Here is a 21,878-nt window from a genome sequence, read left to right on the forward strand (position 1 = left end):
CCAGACTTGAATAGTCTGGTATGGATATTTAGGGGGAACCCCACGCCAATTTTTTTTTTATTTGAAGTGGGGTTCCCCTTAATATCCATATCAGACCTGAAGAGTCTGGTATGGATATTTAGGGGGAACCCCACGCCAATTTTTTTTTTGAAGCGGGGTTCCCCTTAATATCCATACCAGACCTGAAGGGCCTGGTAATTGAATTTTCTTTTTTTTTTATCAATGACTTTCAATGAGTGTTCTCTGTATTACGGAAGCCGACAATTCATTATAGCCGTGAGTGATTTTAAAGGACTTTTTTTTCTGCAGAATTTACACTTTGTGCAGGGACAGTTCTAAGCACGGGAAACATGTGCCCCTTCACAGGCACACTATAGACATCCCCCAGGTACGAAATTTAAAGGAATATTGCACGTTTATTGTTTCACTTTAATCATTATTAAAATCACTGCTCCCGAAAAAACAGCCATTTTAAGACTTTTTTTGCATTGATCCATGTCCCCTGGGGCAGGACCCAGGTCCCCAAACACTTTTTAGGACAGTAACTTGCATATTAGCCTTTAAAATTAGCACTTTAGATTTTGAACGTTCGAGCCCCATAGACTTTAATAGGGTTCACATGAAGTTTAGGTCTGTTCGCAGGTTCTGGTGCAAACCGAACAGGGGGGTGTTCGGCTCATCCTTACTGATGAGATGCCAGAAAGGAGGTAAAGTGAAAACACTGATGTGGTCTTCCATAAAATGTCACCTGTGGCCGGCGTTTTGTTGGCAATCACAGCTATGTCATCACTGTAGAACACAAGATAATGGACAGAACAATGCTGGTGTCATGAATTTCTAGATTTTTGTAGCAATGGCAGCTGTGTTGCCATATACCAGATTGTACTGGCTCAAAGCAAACAAATGGTGGCACACTGATGACATCACTTCTCCATTACAACTTTATTGAGCCAACCAAAGACACACTTTTGTCCTATAATATAGGATAGGATCATAGTAATATAAACACTTATTATCCAACTTACTCTGTGCTGTAATCTATTTTGTTCAGATTTATGTTTCTCCATGTACATTGCATGAAGAGCACTGCCCATAACATATACAGCCTTGTAGGCATAGGAGAGCATTGCTGAAAAAACAGCAAGAAAGGATGAAACATTTTTTAAATCTGTACAATGTTCTGAAGAAAAATTATTGTAAAGCTGTAAACGGTCATTTTTTAATATGTTTGAGGAAAGGCAGTGAAATGCATACAGACCAATATCTTCCAGAATTGGGTCATTTGGGCAGCTGGAGAAGTTGACACCATTCTCATAACGCTCAATGTTTGCTATTTCATTTGGTGAACAAATAAAAATAAAGCTGTATTTGATTAATGCATCCCACGAAGCATTGACAAAAGATAGTTTAGTCCACGACGGTGGGAAAATAAATGTGATTGTTTCTATTACAGAGGACATTTCATAAATAAAATAATAAAATTCGGTTGTGAAGGTTCCACACACTATGATAACTTTAGCTGCTGATTTACTAATAATCCTTATTCTCTGAAAAGCAACTTCTTTATTATGAGTTAATTGAATGATATAATCTGTGCAGATCCCATGTTGGCTCATCTTCTTCCTCAGTTCTTGGGCCTCCTCATCACCGCTGCCATCCCATGCTGTTAATATTCCAACCCAGTTCCATCCCAAATACTCCAAAAGTTTTATAATAGCTGAAAAACGAACCCAATCGTCTGGTGTCATACGGAATAAAGTCGGATATATTTTTACATCACTCAGGTGTAGGTCAGTGGCTCGATAAGTGATCTGGGTAATATGTTGGAAAATGCATAAATGAGATGTTATTAATTATATAATTAAAATTGTGTAGAATGGAATAAATAAATGGCACACAAACAGGGATGAATCCATGGAAAGAAGCACCTATGGCAAGCACTAAAATTGCACCCCTACCCAAACATCTGTCACCCATAGAAGATTAGATCATAATATCAACAATATTTCCCCCCCAATGCTTGTTCCCCCTTTTCCAGCCCTGCCAGGCCGCATGCTCCAATAAGAGCCTGGTATGTAATTTGGGGGCCACGCCATTTAAAAAAAAATATTGGCTTGAGTTACCCCAAGATCCATACCAATCCAAAGGGCCTGGTATGGATTGGAGGGGGACCTCATGGCATTTTTTTTTCAGATCTTTTGTTTACATGCTGCTGTCAGCAGAGGAATTCCCCGCTAACAGCAGGGAAGTGGGCGGGTGCCAGCTCCTTAACAACCAATAATGCCGCGTACACACGACTGGATTTTCAGAATAAACTCTGACGGTCTTTCCCACAGAGTTCTGACCGAACGTACTTGCCTTCACACCATTACACCAAAGTCCGTTCATTTCAAATGCAATGACATACGACGGGACTAGAAAAAGAAGTTCATTTGCCAGTAGCCAATAGCTGTCCTTGCGTCGTTTTTGGTTCATCGGAACAGCATAAAGGCGAATGGTTTTCCCGATAGGAATTGATTCCATCTGAAAGATTTAAAACATGTTATATATCTAGGTCTATCAGAATTTTTTAAGAAAAAAGTCAGATGAAGACCACACACAATCAGAATCAGAATATCCGATGAAGTGATTCCGTCTGACCTTTTCTGCCAGAAAGTCCGGTCGTGTGTACACGGCATAACATATCCCTGCTGCTGACAGCAGGGAATAGTCCCTGGTTGTTAGGACACTGGCAGGAGCCAGATCCTAACAATCAATGTAAAAATGGACCCTTTGTCCACTTACATCTGTTTCCATTTTTTTTAAACTGAACAAAAAAATTAGACTTGTTGGGTTTAAAAAAACAGACCTGGGGGGCGCATGCGCGGCGCTGATCGAGATGGCAGCCTAGAGTGAGAGCTCCGTGCAGACCGGAACTTCATCAGCGCCCTGGGGGGCTATAAAACATCTTTACCGCTTCAACTTTGATACCCCCCAGGTCCCCTCATCGCGGTGCATGCCTGCCAAAAAGAAGAACTCCCGCAAATCGAGCCAGCATACGCTAACCCACTATCTCCTCCGGACGAGGGATAGCGGCATGATGTCTCAAGATGGCGCGGATCAGGGCGGTTTCGCCGCCTCTCCGGCCTCCGCGCCACAGGTCTCTTCGGATCTCTTCCCTCCGCTGACAAGGGCTGGTGAGTCTAACACCCTCTCCAAGGCCGACCTGGATGCTAGCCTTGAAGCCATATATGATAAAATGGCAGCTAAATTCCAGACTGAGTTGCACAAGACGTCCCACACGCTATCGCAGGAAATCGCTGCTTTGGGCTCCAGAACGGAGAGACTTGAGAGTAAGCACGATGAGCTAGCTTTAGCTCACAATGATTTAAGCAGGGAACATGAAAATCTGGCTTCTGCTTTCACCACAATACAAATGCAAGTCGAGGACCTCGACAACAGGAATAGGCGTAATAACTTGCGCCTCAGAGGAATCCCAGAAACTGAAGTGGACCTTATCCCCACAGTGATCCGCCTGTTTAAATCCCTTTTGCCTGACCACGAGTCCGCGGCATTTAAATGCGACCGCATTCACAGAGCCCTCCGACCGAAGCCTCCTGTGTCTTAAAGATTTCCTGGTAAAGGAGGAGATCCTACGTGCTGCTAGAAACAAACAGCGTATTTTTCTTGACGACACCCACATCCAGATCTTCCCAGATGTCTCGCCCGCCACCCTGGAGAGACGTCGGTCACTTAAAGAAATCACCTCTGCACTCCAGTCGGCACGTATTCGGTATAGATGGGGCTTCCCGTTTAGACTGATTGTTCCTCAAAATGGCAGCACTTACTCGGTGTCTACGCTTCAGGAAGGACAAGATTTGCTGGTGAAACTGGGACTCCTAGGCGCTGCGGATGCTCGGAGACCCCCGCTGACCCCAAGACCGGCTCCCATCTGGCAAACACCACCATCACGGAGGGACAGGAGGCGGATTCGTTATGGGACTGGTGAGCTTAACGGGGGAAGTCCTCGCTGAAGACCTCTACTCCTATGTGCTCCCCCTTGACATTACTTCCTCCATGACGTTGGCTGCGGGTATGCTCCCCATTTTTCCTCTACTCCCGTTATGGCAGCTCCATGCTGGTGTCTCTTGGTGCTGTGACATGCTTCTCCCCCCCCAGCAGAATACATACAAAGTTTGTTTTACCTACCTTTTCTCGTTAGAGCAAGCTGGGACTGAGACCTTGGTGTCTCGAAGTTACCTTTGTTTTTTTTTCTCAGGTTGTTGGTCTCTCTCAGGGGCTCGGGTCCCGACGGTTATCTTTTTTATTGTTGTCGGTTCCCCTGTCAACCTGACCCCCCTGTTATATGTTTTTGACCTGGACTCTACGTATTCTGGATTATGACTGAGCTCAGGGGTTTTGGTTTCCTGGAACAGTTTTTTCCTCACATTTTCTATGTTTCTCCCCAACTTCATTTTTTCTTTTCTCTTTTTCTTCTCCCCCCCCCTATTTTAGGGGCTCCAGCACTTCTTATACATTCTCCTTTTTCGCAACGTTATATACATTGCTGTGTTTTATTATGCTTGATGTGGACTGTGTTATGCATATATGTATTTCTTAGCGGGTTGATGGCTGCGCCCTTATCTGCTCTCCCTTATTTTGGCCCCCCTCAATCTATTTTCCCCGATTATTGTCTGATAATTGGGGCTTCCCATCTGATCGCTCCCTCTGTTCCTCCTTATGGCAATTACATATGTGTCCCATAATGTTAAGGGGTTTAACTCCCCCACCAAAAGGCGCAAGGCGTTTGACTTTTACAAGGGAGTAAATGCTAAAATACTCCTCATCCAAGAAACCCACTTCTCCCATAACTCTCACCCTAAATTTTTTCATAGGAACTTTCCTCAGGCGTTCTTCTCTCAGTACCACTCTAAATCTAGGGGCGCAGCCATTTTCCTGCATTCCTCCTTTCCTATGGAGGTGAAACGTGTCTATAAAGATGTTGACAGTAGATATGTTATTATCAAGGGTTCGATACATAACAGGGAATTGACTATTGCAAGTGTGTATGCCCCCAATGATGCCCCTGCTGTTTTCTTTAAATCCTTTTAATCGAAATTGGCCTCCTTCCACTCTCCTCACCTGATTGTTGGGGGGGATTTTAATTTGGTTGCTAATCCAAACTTAGACCGCTCCTCCCACACCCCCCTCACTAGGGCCTTCCCCAAATCACTTACCCACGGTCTCTTAGAGTGTCAACTCTTGGATACCTGGCGTGCACATAATGTAGGGGTTCGGGAGTTCACTTTCTACTCCCACCCCCATAACAGTTCAGCCAGGCTGGATTACATCTTTGCCTCCCCCATTATCCTAGCCAATTCGACTCAGAGCTGTATTCACCCCTGCGTCTGGTCGGACCACCATGCCAAAGCCTTCACTACGACTTTCATTAGGTTGTCCCCCATGTCACATTCTTGGCGACTTAATGAATCTCTCCTGACAGATGCTGACACAGTGTCCAAAGTGGAAGAGGCGATAGAAGAATATTTTTCAATCAATGCCCTACCGGAATTGTCACCTTCCACAGTCTGGGTGGCACATAAGGCGGTTTTAAGAGGTAAATTGATAGCGATATCGGCTGCCCGTAATAAACTATTAAACGGTAGAATTCTAACATTGACGAAAGAACTCGATCACTTATACAAGAACTCGCCCACCTTACACTTGGACTCTACCAGACAGGAGATTGATCGTAAACGCTTAGAATTGGACTCCCTCTTAACAAATAACACAGAAAAAATCCTTAGATTTGCGAAAGCTAGACACATCCTATCGGATGGTGCGGCTTCCTCGAGATTCGCACGCAAGTTACAGCATTCCCAACGACCTACGCATGTCTATAAATTGACCTCTAGTGAAGGCCACCTCACGTCACACCCCAAGGAAGTTTTAGCGATCTTTGAAAAATTCTATGCTTCCTTGTTGGTCCATGACCCGAATATTGCGGCCCCAGAGATTAACACTTGGCTGGATGAGGTGCCATTGCCAACCCTGTCTGAGTCCCAATTAGCACATCTAAACTCCTCCATCACCACGGCAGAAGTCTTAAATGTAATTAAATCCCTTAAAAAAGGCTCTGCCCCAGGCCCTGACGGCTTTGCTGCTATCTATTATAAAAAATTTGCTTCGGTCTTAGCCCCCAGACTCACCTACCTCTTTAACTGGGTGATGCAGGGCGGCTGCTTCCCAGAGGAAATGTTATTAGCTAACATGTCCATGATCCCCAAACCGAACAAAAATCACATACTCCCCCAAAATTAAAGACCAATTTCAGTTATGAATAATGATTTCAAAATTTTCAGTAGAATCCTTGCAGATAGGTTGGCCCTCCAGATTCCCCGCCTTATCTCCCCATTCCAATCTGGTTTCATTCTTCATAGACTAATTACTGATAACATTCGATTGGCAACTAATATTATTCAGGACGCTAATGTACACTCTCGTAGTCTTCTGCTACTTAGTCTTGACATCCAGAAGGCTTTCGATAGTGTCTCTTGGGCCTACCTTACTAATGTTTTACAGAGGCTGGGATTCTGTGGCGAGTTTTTGCACTCTTTCCACACCCTTTACAAGAATCATAAGACTAGGATAAAGATCCCGGGCTGCTGCTCAGCCTTTTTTGGGGTGGGTAGGGGCTCCAGGCAGGGTTGCCCTTTATCCCCGCTTCTGTTCGCCCTGGCTCTCGAGCCCCTGGCCATAGCTATCTTGAACAATCCCAACATATCTGGATATACAAAAGGAACTTTGACTAGCAAATTCTGTATGTATGCGGACGATGTCCTGATGTTTTTGACCAACCCATTAGTTTCCCTTCCCAATTTATTTGATGTCTTATCGAAATTTGCTAATGTTTCGGGCCTATCCATTAATTTATCCAAATCTGAAGCTCTCCCCATAGGTATTCCCCTGCAAGAACTTTCTCATCTCAAGCAGACATTTCCCTTTCATTGGCCTTCTTCCCACCTCTCCTACTTAGGGATGGCCCTGTCCAACAACTATAAACTCCTCTTCTCAACCAATTATCCTCAGTTATTTGCTAATATTAAGTCCACCCTGAAATCCTGGTCCAATTTACACATTTCCTTTATGGGTCGCATAACGGCTATTAAGATGGTCATACTTCCCCGTTTGTTATATGCTTTCCGGTCCCTCCCAATCAGAATCTCAAAGTCATATATAAATCGGCTTCAAGCATATCTCAATAAGTTTATTTGGCAGGATAAACTTCCCAGGTTTGCTAGGGATGTCTTGTACCGTTCTGCCTCAAATGGTGGTCTGGGTGTCCCACAAATTTGGCTTTACTACCTGGCAAGTAGATTCTCCCAGCAAGCCCAATGGTCCATTAGGAACTCTAGGGTGCCGTGGGTTCAGTTTGAACAGGAATCCATACGCCCCCTAGTCCTACAAAACGTTATGTGGTCCCCATACGTACCGAATTGCCCTCATATCCATGAGAATCTCTGTGTTTTAGATGGCCTGCGTCTCTGGCATATGTATGGCAATAAGTATGGCTTAGTCCCCCAGACACCTATGGGGGCCTCATACTTAGGTGACCCTAGATTCACATCGGCCCACAATCCCCGAATCGCATTCCGTATTTGGATTGAACTTGGCCTGGTTGCCTTAAAGGACTTCCTGGTTGACTCCCATTTTGCCACGTTCCAGGAGTTGCAGTCCAGTCATCCAATCCCAAATGCGGAATTTTTTCACTACTTGCAGATTCGCCATTTTTTCTCACGACATTACCCTGGCCCTTACACCCGGCCCCCAGGGTTTTTTGAGGAGATTTGCCTCACTGCTCCTAGACAGAGAGGCCTCATTTCCGGTCTCTATGGGGCCATGTCATCAATGGTGGCGACCGTAGAATTGCCATACCATAGTAAATGGGAAACTGAGCTTGGGCTGGACTGTGACGCATTAGATTGGGACAAGGCCTGGAGAAACATGCGCCAATGCTCTAAATCTCTCTCCCTTAGAGAAACCGCTGTTAAACTGCTTACTAGATGGTATTATACGCCCCATCGGTTGCATCGTATGTTTCCCCAGGTCTCCCCCACTTGTTTTATGGGATGCCCCTGCCCAGGCTCATTTAAACACATTTTTTGGGAATGTGCCCGGATTCAGCCGGTCTGGTGTTTACTCTTTGACTTAATCCATAAGGTGGCTGGTTATACTATTAACATCAACATGTCTCATGCTTTGTTATTTGTTGCTCCACCTGATACTCCTAAACATTTAAGATGCCTGATTCATTCGATCTGTCTGGCCATGTTGTGGTCCATAGCACTTAACTGGAAATCTCCCTCTTTACCGTTCGCTCAGATCCTTTCACGTATAGACCTCATGATGCACGTTGAAAAAATCCATCACACATTGCATGACTCTATCCCATTGTACGATGCAAAATGGAAACCGTGGTCTATTTTCAGGCTCCTACATTGAATGTGCTGGTCTCTCCCCTCTCTCTACTTTACTATCCTTTTACTTTCTTTTCTTTATCTTTGAGTTCTCTTTTTGCCTCTTTATGTTCTACAGAAAAATTAATTTCTTTTTCTTTTGCACCATGTGGTATCTTGTATCTCAGATGTTAATACTCACGTTATCTATACGGATCTCACAGTTCATAATTGGTTCACTTGCATTGCCATGTTTAATTATTTTTGATCATATGTGATGCTCACTATGTAACTTGCATCTCTTGTTCTGTATGCTTTCTATATGCTCTACCACTAAGTATTTCTGTCTCTGATTATTATTTCCTAATAAAAAAATTTTGAAAAAAAAAAAAAAAAAACAGACCTGAAAGGACATCAATGTAAACGGATCATCCGTTTACATCTATTTGCCTATAGGAGTGAATTACTGTGTTTTTTTCATCCCTCACCAGATGGATGAGAAAATGGACAGACTGAACTCCCATGTGAAAGGACCCAAAGTGGATTAGTATCCCAAAAATAAAGAAAAGGAAGGCACGAACCCCTAGTGCATTATCAGGGTAAAATTTATTGATAAAAAACAACCAATAAAATGCACTCTCACAAAGTTTCATAAGTTTACAGCAAGTATACAGAAGGATGACATGAGTTAGAACATTCAAGTTTTACTGCAGCCTCACATATGCACACTAACGCAATCTGGGGGAGCACCCCCTTCTTCAGAGCTGTGCTTACCAGCACACCAAAATGTCCTGTGCTTAGATACAGCAAAGCACACTAAAATCTCCCCCCAACCAGCAGGACCGTGTTTGTGATGCCATATTGGTTAGCTGTCCCTCTAGTAAAGAGCCCTGATCACTGGGAGTAGGGATGAGCTGGGTGTTCGAGTCAAACACATGTACGACTCAAACACAGGCTGTTCGCCCGTTCTGCAAAACCAGAACTTTATGGGCCGTTTGCGCCAAATTCGAGTGGCGCTCATGGCTCATAATGCACTGCGGCATCGCAGTGCATTGCTGGCTGATGATTGGCCAAGCATGCACTATGACCAGCATGCTTGGCCAATCACAGCGCCGTCACCAAGGAAAGCCATAATTGGCCACAGGCAGGATGCCTGTGGCCAATTAGGGCTCAGGGGGTTAAGTACACACCCCACACTATATAAGGCCTTACGTAGTGTGTTGCGCACGGCTCATAGAGATAGTGTGTTTATTTGCTCTGAAGCTATTGCAATTACAGTCGGTGTATTGTGCCCCCTGCACAGTGTACAACTGAAGCTGCCACAATTGCTAGTGTTGTTCTGGTCCTATACCACAGGCAGCTGCAGCAGTTACGGTCGGTGTATTGTGCCCCCTGAACAGTGTACACCTGAAGCTACCCCAATTGCTGGTGTTCTTCAGATCTTGTACCAAAGGCAGGCAGCTGCAGTAATTACAGTCTGTGCAGTGTGTCATCTGCACAGTGTGCACCTAAAGCTACCCCAATTGCTGGTGTTCTGCTGATCCTATACCGCAGGCAGCTCCTGTAATTACAGTCGGCGTACTGTGTCATCTGCACAATGTGCACCTAAAGGTACCCCAATTGCTGGTGTTCTGCTGATCTGATACCACAGGCAGCTCCAGTAATTACAGTCAGTGTACTATGTCATCTGCACAGTGTGCACCTAAAGCTACCCCAATTGCTGGTGTTCTGCTGATCCTATACCGCAGGCAGCTCCAGCAATTAAAGTCGGTGTACTGTGTCATCTGCACAGTGTGCATCTAAAGCTACATCAATTGCTGTTGTTCTGCTGATCCTATACCACAGGCAGCTCCAGTAATTACAGTTGGTGTACTGTTTCATCTGCACAGTGTGCACCTAAAGGTACCCCAATTGCTGGTGTTTTGCTGATCTGATACCACAGGCAGCTCCAGTAATTACCATCTGTGTACTGTGTCATCTGCACAGTGTGCACCTAAAGGTACCCCAATTGCTGGTGTTCTGCTGATCCTATACCGCAGGCAGCTCCAGTAATTGCAGTCGGTGTACTGTGTCATCTGCACAGTGTGTACCTAAAGCTACCTAATTGCTGGTGTTCTGCTGATCCTATACCGCAGGCAGCCCCAGTAATTACAGTCGGTGTACTGTTTAATCTGCACAGTGTGCACCTGAAGCTACCCCAATTTCTGTTGTTCTGCTGATCCTATACTGCAGGCGGCTCCAGTAATTACAGTTGATGTAGTGTGTCATCTGCACAGTGTGCACCTAAAGCTACCCCAATTGCTGGTGTCCTGCTGATCATATACTGCAGGCAGCTCCAATAATTACAGTTAGTGTACTGTGTCATCTGCACAGTGTGCACCTAAAGCTACCCCAATTGCTGGTGTTCTGCTGATCTTATACCGCAGGCAGCTCCAGTAATTTCATTTGGTGTATTGTGTCATCTGCACAGTGTGCACCTAAAGCTACCCCAATTGTTGGTGTTCTGCTGATCCTATACCGCAAGCAGCTCCAGTAATTACAGTCAGTGTACTGTGTCACCTGCACAGTGTGCACCTAAAGCTACTACAATTGCTGGTGTTCTTCAGATCCTATACCACAGGGAGGCAGCTGCAGTAATTACAGTCGCTTTACTGTGTCATCTGCTCAGTTTGCACCTAGAGCTACCCCAATTGTTGGTGTTCTCATCTCCCTGCAGGCCATTCGTTTTTCTGGAAGGCCAACAAGGAGAGGCAGACAGTCACGAGCCAATAAAATAAGGCAAGCAGGCTCTGTGTCTAGAGGCAACAGTTCTGGTCGTGGACGCAGTGCATCCTCATCAGCACATGGCCATGGGACACGCTTGTCCTTATTTTCAGCAGTTGTACGTGTTGAGCCGCAACATGCCGAAGACTTGGTAGAGTGGATGACCAAGCCCTCCTCTCTCACCCAGGCCCAGGCTCAGGGTACTGGCAAAGAAGCTGCCAACGCAGCCTCTTCCCTCATCTCAATGGCATCAGTCACTCCTTCCCTAGACCCACCATGTCATCCTGAGGAGTCCCCCGAACTGTTTGAGCACAGTATTGGGAAAATGCTCCAGGAGGATGCCCAGCGTTTTGAAGGCTCTGATTATGATACCCAGCTAGAGGAAGTCAGTAGAGTGAGCCCAGAGAGAGGGGATGCCCAAGAAGGACAGCAATCTGGCAGTCATGTTCCACCAGTTGCAGCATACTGCCAGGTTTTTTCCAGTGATGACTTTGGAACCAGCGGTGCTTCGTAGGCATTCAAGGAGCTATGCAAGGACGCAGGCAAAAAGATGCCATACCGTGCTTACGCTGGTGTGCTTGGGGGACATGAGCCACACTGGGGCAGATATTCTGTCAGCTCTGCAGGGGCAGGCTGAGAGGTGGTTGACGCCATGCCAGCTTAAGCCAGGAATGGTGGTTTGTGACAATGGCACCAACCTCCTCTCCGCCCTCCGTCAGGGACAACTGACCCATGTGCCCTGTGTGGCTCACGTCCTTAACTTGGTGGTGCAGCGGTTTGTGTTGGTAACTGGGCTTACAGAATGTCCTGAGGAAAGCCAGGAAAGTCTGTGTGCATTTCCACCAGTCATATAATGCCAGTGCTCGGCTGGCTGAGCTCCAAAAGGAATTGAACCTGCCCAAGAACCGCCTAATGCACTGTCCTGTAACCATTTGAGGAGGTCATGAGGATGGTGAGCAGTGACAGTGCATGCATCAGTGACACTGTACCTCTTGTCCACCTGTTGGAGCACACGCTGCTTGGAATAATGAACAGCGCACTTGAGGCAGAACAGAGGCAAGAAGAGGAGGACTTTGTTGCCTCTGAAGTCCCCCTTTATCCAGACAGTGTTCCTGCTGGCCCGCCTATCACACAGGAAGGGGATGAGGAGGAGGAGTATTGTGTCAGCATGGAGGTGGAGCCTGGCACTCAGCATCAGCAGCAGTCTTTTAGGGATGATTTACAGTCCCAAGAAACCCGTGGACTTGTATGTGGCTGGGAGGAGGTGGCTGCGGATCATGTCATCCTTAGTGACCCAGAGGACTCCAGACTGAATGCCTCAGCTAACCTACGCTGCATGGCCTCCCTGATCCTGCAAAGCCGGTGGAAGGATCCTCGTATTCAGCGAATCAAGGAGAGGGATCATTACTGGCTGGCAACTGTCCTTGATTCACGGTACAAGGGTAAGGTTGTGGACCTTATCTTGCCATTGCAGAGGGAGCAGAGGATGAGACATCTATGAGAGGCCTTGCAGAAAGCTCTGTGCAATGCATTACCAGAGACTGTGAGGTTACAAATTCCTGGTCCTGGACAGATGTTGCTGAGGCTTCGGTCAGTCACAGAAGGAGCGGTGAAGAAGGTGGCCATCTGAGCGATGCGTTCAGACAATTTTTTACTCCGCAGCCCCAAGGTATGATCGATTCCAGCAATCATTGCCAGCGTCTTATTTACATGGTGCAGAAATACCTAGGGGCAAGATCAGACTTGGAAACCTTTCCCACCGAAAATCCTCTGGGTGGATCACTGGCCAGAGCTTGCACTGTATGCAACTGAGCTACTGGCCTGTCCTGCATTCAGTGTTCTTTCGGAATGCATATTCAGTGCTGCTAGAGGTTTTGTAACAAATCACAGGATGCGCCTGTCCAAAAACTCGGTTGATCGACTGACCTTCATAAAGATTTATCAGTATTGGATCACCACCAGCTACCAAGCACCTGAAGCTGATGTAACTGAATATATATATTTTTTTAATGTCACATCCCTTCAAGACTGCCTATGCTGATGCTGAGTGACTATCCTGTTATGCTGACTGACTCTCCTCTTCCTCCTCAATGATCCTGCTTATAGCTTGGAAGAACATGTTTAGTTCTGGGTGCAGCCACCAGTGGCTAAGGCCCAATTTTTCAGCCCCTGTTTAACAGGGGCATGTAATTACAATTTTTGATGCAATACTTTGCAGCAGGGCTCATTCCTGCACCCACACTAGAGTATCTGTAAGAGGTTGCAGTGTCGTGGCACCAGTTCCTAATTCCCAATTTTTCAGCCTCTGTTTAACAGGGGCATGTAATTACAATTTTTGATGTAATACTTTGCAGCAGGACTCATTCCTGCACTCAAACTAGAGTATCTGTAAGAGGTTGCAGTGTCGTGGCACCAGCACCAGTTCCTAATTCCCAATTTTTCAGCCTCTGTTTAACAGGGGCGTGTAATTACAATTTTTGATGCAATATTTTGCAGGAGGGTTCATTGCTGCACTCAACTACAATATTTGTGAGTGGTTGCAGTGTTGTGGCACCAGCACCAGTGGCTAAGGCCCAATTTTTCAGCCCCTGTTTAACAAGTGCATGTAATTACAATTCTTGATATAATATTTCACAGCATGGCCCGTTCCAGCACCCACTGAGAGTAACTGTGAGGACTTACAGTGTTGTGGCACCAGCACCACCACCACCACCACAGGCCCAATTTTTCTACCACTGTTCAACAATGGCATGTAATTACAAATCTTGATATAATAGTTCACAGCAGGGCGCTCCAGCACCCACCAAGAGTCACTTTGAGAGCTAACAGTGTTGTGGCAACATCAACACCTTAGGCCCAAATTTCTGCAGAACATATAGGGAAGGCCCCTACTTTCAAACATCCAACTTACAAACGTCTCCTACTTGCAAACGGAAGGAGACAACAGGAAGTGAGATGAAAAAAGACGGATGGGGGCTTGGCTTGGCGCGCAACGAGGATGGCAGCACATTAGGTGAGCTCCGTCGGACGCGCGGCCCTACGGCCTGAAAACCCACCGCACAGCCCTCAATGCCGGGTAAAAAGCACTGCAGCACGGCACCCTCTCGCCCCAGATGTGGCCAGACACCCGCGGCAGCAAGAAACATCTCGGAGCTGTTTAAACACAGCTCCGCCATCAGGAGCAGCGCGGCCGAATCCAAGATGGCGCCGACTCCCCGCCATGAGGTGGACCAGAGCGGAGACTCAGACTCGCCCACGGAGGCCCCAGGTAGGGGGAAAACGAAGTCTAATCAGCCCCTGACATATGCGGACATGTCCTGCTTCACAGCAGACATTAAATCTACGTTCTCAGCCGCAATCACAGGCTTGAAAACGAACCTAGTGGCTCTCACTGAAAAACTGGCAGCCACAGAGCATGCTGGCAAGCAGAGGGACAAGGCCCTACATAGACTGGATGAGGTAGCAACGGCACATGCACAGCATTTTATTGAAATGAACAGGCATTTGGAAGACCTCGATAATAGGGGGAGAAGGAACAACATAAGGGTGAGGGGAATACCCGAATCTGTGGATGCTGACCAAATAGTCCCTGCGCTCCAAAGAGTGTTCAATAGTCTCCTGGAAAGACAAGAGGACACTGTGATTGAGTTTGTTCGGGCGCACAGGGCCCTTAGACCGAGGGGATTAGATAATGCTCCCCCCAGGGATGTGATTTGCTGCCTCCAAAGTTTCCAGCTAAAGGAGTCCATAATGCGCAAGGCCCGCAGGAATGATAGGATTGTTTTTAATGGTGAAACTATCATGCTGTTCCAGGACTTATCACAGATCACCCTCAGGAATCGCAGAGCCTTACGCCCCTTGCTTGAGCAGCTGAGAGAAAAAGGCTTGAACTACACGTGGCGCTTTCCTTTTGCACTTATTGTAGCTGCTAATGGTCGCCAGCATGTGCTGCGATCACCTCTGGACCTACCGGACTTTTGTGCAAATCTAGGCCTGGAGCTTGTGGAGCTCCCGGATTGGTATGCAGAATTCGCCCTCCCCCCTAAATGCAAAAACCAAGTACGCTCGCCGTTTGCCACTCCGGAGAAGCACAGCAACAAGAAACTGAAATATGGCAAAGCTGGAAGCTCAAAAGTTGGCACGCCAAACCTGAGAGGTGCCCTGGAGCGGGACAGGGCTGGAGAATAATGGCCGCGGCTCACTTCGCAGCATCGTCAACAACTTTTGCACCTGTTACTTTCAACAACCTGTGACTGAGGAGGGTCGGTCGCCATTTGATGGCCTCCTTTGTGATGGTTTGGTTGCCCTGCAGCACCCATCGACGGACAGTATAGCATCTCGACCCCCCTTTGGGGGGCACCAAACCTAATGCTTCTCTCCTTCACACGGCTCAGTAGGCTTCATTGCTTTAGGGGGATTGACCTGTCATCGATTCATCTGCACGAGGTAGATTGACTGGCACCTGCCCGGGCACACTGGACTGCCCCTCTCAAGACCGGGAAGGGAGCTCCCCAGGGGGCTGAGGCTCATATCTATGGGGACTCGGCTCGCGTTTGCTATATTGCACCGGACTACTACTCTGCCTTTCAAAGCTACAGGGCCTGCTCGGAGGGAGGCTGGACAGGCATTTTTTGGTTTGCAGGTTGTTGACGGGGTTGGAATGCCACCACAACACTTGGAAGGCGGTGGTTGCTGCGGGGTTTCCGTAGTTTGGGATGTTGCTCAGTTTACTGTGTATGCAGTGCTCTATATATATATATATATATATATGTCTATATGTAGGTGTAGATGTATGATTTTTAACACAGGGGGAGTTTGGGGTCGGGCGCCTCACTTCGGTGGGGCGTGGGGCCCCACTCTCTCAGGGTTGATTAATGCGCTTAATTAATAAGTTTACATATTAGGGCCGCGCGTCGAGTGGAGATGGCTTTACGTGACATCAAACTCATTTACAGTGTTTAGGAATTTATGTTGGTTCATATAAGTTCCGAGTTGACGTTTCCCTCTCGCCCCCACAAGGTGCCTTGGCTCTTCAAGGACACCACATCGTAGCTGGATAGGGAACTATCTAGTGATAATACTTGTTCTCCTTTTACTATAGCCTTAGATCTCTTTTTCTTGGGGCTTGGGTCAACCCCCTGGAGTAACCTAACTAAATTGCTTGCTATTGCTTCCACGCTTCTATAGCCACCCATTGAAACTGTTATTTAACTTTTTGCTTTTTCTTCCAGTGCACAGGCCCCTCCGAACCACGGGTCTCCTGGCCGCACACCATGGCCTATACATCCCTGGGTGCTGCACCCACCGTGATATCGCATAATGTACGGGGACTGAATATCCCTGAAAAACGCACCACGCTGTTGAGGGAAGCCAAGAAGGGTAAGCCGCACTTTGTGTTACTACAGGAGACACACTTTAAGACTAATGCCGTGCCTAGAATTACTGACGCGACCTATACCAGGGCTTTTCATTCCACAAATAACCTAGCCAAATCCAAAGGGGTGTCAACCCTAATTCACAAAAATGCGCCTTTTGAGTTGGCGGAGCAGTTAGCTGACACGGAAGGACACTATGTATTCATTAGGGGGAAATACGGAGGTACGCCCATTACTATAGCAAATGTATACTTCCCCAACAAAGGACATTTGACGTTCTGCAGGCATCTAATCCATCAGTTAATGGGTTTTGCAACCGGCTGTCTGGTTCTGGGTGGAGACTTCAACATACCGTTGAGCCCACTACTGGACACGTCCACGGGCAAAACGTGTGTGCGATATAAGACTCTCCAGTGTATTAAAAAGCTCTTGCAATCCTTACATCTGATTGATGCGTGGAGATTTAAGAACCCAGACGGACGTGACTACACATTTTACTCCATCCCGCACAAAAAACACATTAGATTGGACTATCTTTTTATTTCCCGAAATGATCTAGCCAAATTGACAGATGCCCGTATCGGTCTGCAAACGATCTCGGATCATGCCCCAATCGCTCTCACTCTGACCCCGACGGGACCATCCCCACGGGCGCAATCCTGGAGACTGAACTCCTCCTTACTTACTGACCAGACGTTGTTGCCCAAATTGAGTCCATTGCTGACTTCTTTGCGCGAAATGACACACCAGATATCGACCCTTTGACTATCTGGGAAGCTCATAAGTGTACGATGAGGGGAGAGCTGATGAAATTAGGGGCACAACGTAAGAGACTGGAGGCACGGGAAGTACTGGCACTGACCGACCGTATTAACAAACTAGAGACATTACACAAACAGTCGCTCTCGATAGACTCGGCCAGGGAACTGTTGGACCTGCGGAAAACGCTCCAGCGGATTTTTGAAACAAAATCTAAATGATTCCTGTTTTTTAGGAAAAGAGTCTACTATGAATCGGGGAACAAAACAGGCAGGACGTTAGCCAGAGCCCTCAAAGAGCAGAACTACAGTAATGCCATACTGGGCATTAAGCAGTCCAATGGCTCTCTGAATATTACTACAGAAGCCATCACAGGCCATTTTCATGCATATTATTCCAATCTTTACAACCTGCCACGACAACATAGACAACCAGACATGTCAGGCGACAGACCCCAGATTATCGCAGATTTTCTGACTAAGAGCGGTCTTCCTTCCCTTGATAACTCCGATGCAGACTCTCTGGAACAACCGATAGGAGTGACGGAGATTAAGCAGGCGATCAAATCACTGAAACTGGGAAAGAGTCCGGGCCCTGACGGGTACACAGCGATCTATTATAAGACTTTTATTGATCTTCTAGATGGACCATTGGGGAAGGCCTTGAACTTCTTGCCCCAATCTACAAGGACGTCACAGGACTGGCTCTCAGCCTTTATAACGGTCATACCGAAACCAGGAAAGGACCCCTCGGAGTGTGCAAGCTACCGGCCAATCTCACTTTTAAATCTAGATTTGAAGATTTTTGCTAAAATTTTGGCGGAAAGATTAAAACCGCTCCTGGCTAATTTGATAGGCCCAGAACAGGTGGGCTTTATGCTGGGGAGGGAGGCCAAGGACAATGTTATTAAGTCCTTGCTGCTGATCCACGCGGCGGAAAAGGGTACGGTCGAGGGCCTTCTCCTGTCTACGGACGCGGAGAAGGCCTTCGACAGAGTAGCATGGGATTACATGATGGCCACGTGTAGGCATGTGGGTTTGGGCACAAACATGTTAGCCTGGATCTCGACTTTATACCGGGACCCCACGGCTCAACTGAAAATAAATGGCACACTATCCGAGAGGGTCCGTATTGCCAACGGAACAAGACAGGGTTGTCCACTGTCTCCGCTGTTATTCATTTTGACCCTGGAGCCGTTCATTCGGTTGATTAATCTAGAGCCCTCCATAAGCGGCTTCCGGATGGCGGGCGGGGAGTTCAAGGTTGCAGCTTATGCAGACGACTTGCTTTTTTACTTGACTTCTCCACACACGTCCCTCCCTAATTTGCTGAATGCTTTTAAACAATACGGATACATATCCAACCTAAAAATAAATTACGCGAAGTCTGAAGCCTTGAACGTGACATTACCGACACAGACGCTCATCTCGACGAAAGCCAACTCACCCTTTCGATGGGAATCTCGCTCCCTGAATTATTTGGGGGTTAGGTTGCCTTCGCAGGTCTCCCAGGCCTTTGAGCAAAACTTTACGCCCGTATTTAAGGCTATCGAACAAGACCTGACGAGATGGCACACGGGAAACTTCTCATGGTTTGGCCGTGCGGCGATCGTCAAAATGACAGTTCTCCCGAGGCTTCTTTATTTGTTTCGCACACTTCCCATCAAGATCCCGAGGCGTTGGTTTCATGCCCTCCGATCGTTGATCATGAAGTTTATCTGGGCGCACAAAAAGCCGAGAATTAAGTACGAATCCTTGATTAGATCAAAGGAGCTCGGAGGACTGGGAATACCTGATTTTCACAATTACTATGTGGCTGCGCATGTGGCGAGAATCATAGATTGGCACTGCCATGGCAACACTAAGGACTGGGTTGCGTTGGAGAGGTCAATCTTTTCATTACCGCTGACTTTTTCACCCTGGATCCCTTGGGAGGCATATCCGGATGACCTGAAACGTCACCCGGTAACCGGGACGACACTTAGGCTGATACAGGATCTCCCCCTACGGACCGAAATCACTTCAGGCAGAGGCCCCTTGACACCACTTCACGACAATCCAGACTTCATTCCAGGGCTAGGTAACCCACAGCTTCAGACTATCAATGGAGATAGACCCTTACTAGCCAAGGACTGTTACACACACAATGAGATGAAAGGCCTCCCAGAAATGAAAGGGGACTTGGGCCGTCCCAGGTTGACTTTCTGGACTTACCTCCAACTGAGGAGTTATTTACTGACGCACGGGAAGTTGGGCACGTTTAATAGGCACTTGACAGGCTTTGAGTCGGTGTGTCTCTCTGGTACACAGGTTATTAAGGCTACCTCGATAGCGTATGCGTGGCTGCAGGAGGCTAAACAGACAATGGGGGACGGACCCAGGAGACGGTGGTCGGAGGACCTACAGGTAACAATCAGTGGGAAGCAGTGGAGGAGTGCCTGTTTGTTAGCTCATAAGTGCTCAATTAGCACTAAAATTCAGGAAACTGCCTTTAAATTACTGACACATTGGTACCTAACCCCCCAAAGGTTACACAGATGGAACCCACAGGTTTCCGAACTATGTTGGAGGTGTCAGAGGGAGGTGGGTTCCTTACTGCACATATGGTGGCACTGCCCGCAAGTTGTCCCTTTTTGGGATACAGTAAGGAAGCACATCAGGGAGATGACAGGTACCACTTTGGCCCTGGATGCTGCTGGCTGCTTGTTACACATATCCAGCTGACCTCTGAAGAGATACAAGCGCTCTTTCACCGTACATCTACTGAATGCAGCAAAATCCTTAATCCCAGTGCACTGGAAGTCCTCTCTGGTCCCTTCTGTGAAAGATTGGCTACACAGAGTTGTAGACATCTACGAATTGGAAAACACAAGGGCTCAGGCAGATGAGAAAGTGGAGAGTTTCCTGGTAACTTGGCAACCATGGATTATCTTCAGGTACTCAGCGACATTCGCAGAGATTGTCTCAGGTTGAAAAGGGGAAGCACACTGCTCTCTAGGAATGACCCACATCTCCCACAGCCACGTGGAGGCGACTCCGCTGGCTGTGGGGGTTGACCCCCTCTTTCTTATTCCCGATCCCCCCTTTACCTTTTTTTTTATTCTTTTTATTTCTCATTCACTTTTTTGTCTATTTTATTTTCTCACTTCCTCTTCCTCTCAAGGCCCCTTTCCCCTCCTCTTCCGTGCCTTTTCCCGCTACTTTCTGCTACCTACTCTTTACATAACACTCTTCTGAGGCTTTAAGAAATTTCTACTTTTGGTTAAACACAATGGAAATATGTTCTCTGGTTATATTTGCATGTGGTATGCGAATTTTGTATGTTGATTTCATTAATGGCACTGCTGTGAGACTTTGGATTTCCGCCTACAGCGAAGCCATTTGGCGAACAGTGTTAGCAACCACTCCGTCCTACTTTGGTTCCAGCTCACAGTATGATGTATTCTGGTTTTATAGATAAACTTAAGCATATTTGATTGTATAGCTATGGATGTCATTGTGTTTCTTGTTCACATTGTATTATTACCGGCCTCAATAAACTCTTTAAAGTAAAAAAAAAGAAAAAAGACGGATGGCCAAAAAATTATACAGAGGTGATAACCCTTCCCTATGTTTTCCAAAAAGCTTAAAAATAGATTTTTGGACTGGAGCTACACTTAAAAAATGTACCAGTTCAAAATTACAAACAGATTCTACTTAACACAACAGACCTACACAGTCCCTGTCTTGTTTGCTCCGCCTGTATACTGCTGTTCTGAGTATATAGAGCCTGGGGGCCCCACATCTTTCCTTTTTTAATATGGGTACGGGGTTCCCCTTAATATCCATACAAGACCCAAAGGGGCTGGTAATGGGTGGGGGGGGGGGGGTACCCATGCCATTTTTCTCAATGATTTTCATCCATTTTGCCAGGACCAGACATTACATTAAAACCGCAAGCAGTTTTAAATCACTTGTTTTTTTCGTTAGAAATGTCATTTTGTGCAGGGACTATTCTAAACACGGGAAACATGTGCCACTTCACAGGCATACTATAGACACCCCCCAGGCACGATATTTAAATGAATATTTCACTTTCTTTCACTTTAAGCATCATTAAAATCAGTGCCTCGGAAAAAATGGCCGTTTTAAAACTTTTTTTTTGCATTGATACATTGGACAATAACTTGCATATTAGCCTTTAAAATTAGCAATTTTGATTTCGAACGTTCGAGTCCCATAGACTTTAATGGGGTTCTAAAGTTTGCACAAATTTTTTCGGTTCAATCGCAGGTTCTGGTGTGAACCGAACCGGGGGGTGTTTGGCTCATCCCTAACTAGGAGTGATCCACCCCATGTTCTAGTGATCCGTTTTTAACAATTGTATATGCAGCGTAAGTGAACCATCAGAAAGAAAGTGTGAAATGCTAAGACCCACTAGTTCTCCTACCCTTAATCCACCATAAAAAGCAAGGGCAAAAGCCAATGTAAATAAATGTATTTCAAAATCAGAACCACAGACCTTGAGCAGCTGTAACACTAAGCCTTTTAGCATGTTCCAAGAGAGC

General features: G+C 46.5%; 1 protein-coding gene across 1 annotated transcript in view; it reads right to left on the reverse strand.

Moving 5' to 3' along the window:
• Window positions 1-923: 923 nt before the first annotated feature.
• Window positions 924-21,878, reverse strand: part of LOC143986468 (vomeronasal type-2 receptor 1-like) — a 58,151-nt gene continuing 37,196 nt past the window's right edge. The window contains exon 2 of the mRNA XM_077484812.1: window positions 924-1,811. Within this exon, the coding sequence (XP_077340938.1) occupies window positions 924-1,811 (888 nt within the window). The remainder of the gene's footprint in view (window positions 1,812-21,878) is intronic.

This window comes from Lithobates pipiens, unplaced genomic scaffold (assembly GCF_037356315.1).
Source record: "Lithobates pipiens isolate NorthernLeopardFrog02 unplaced genomic scaffold, aLitPip1_a1.2 Scaffold_160, whole genome shotgun sequence".
In the NCBI taxonomy this organism is placed as follows: domain Eukaryota; kingdom Metazoa; phylum Chordata; class Amphibia; order Anura; family Ranidae; genus Lithobates; species Lithobates pipiens.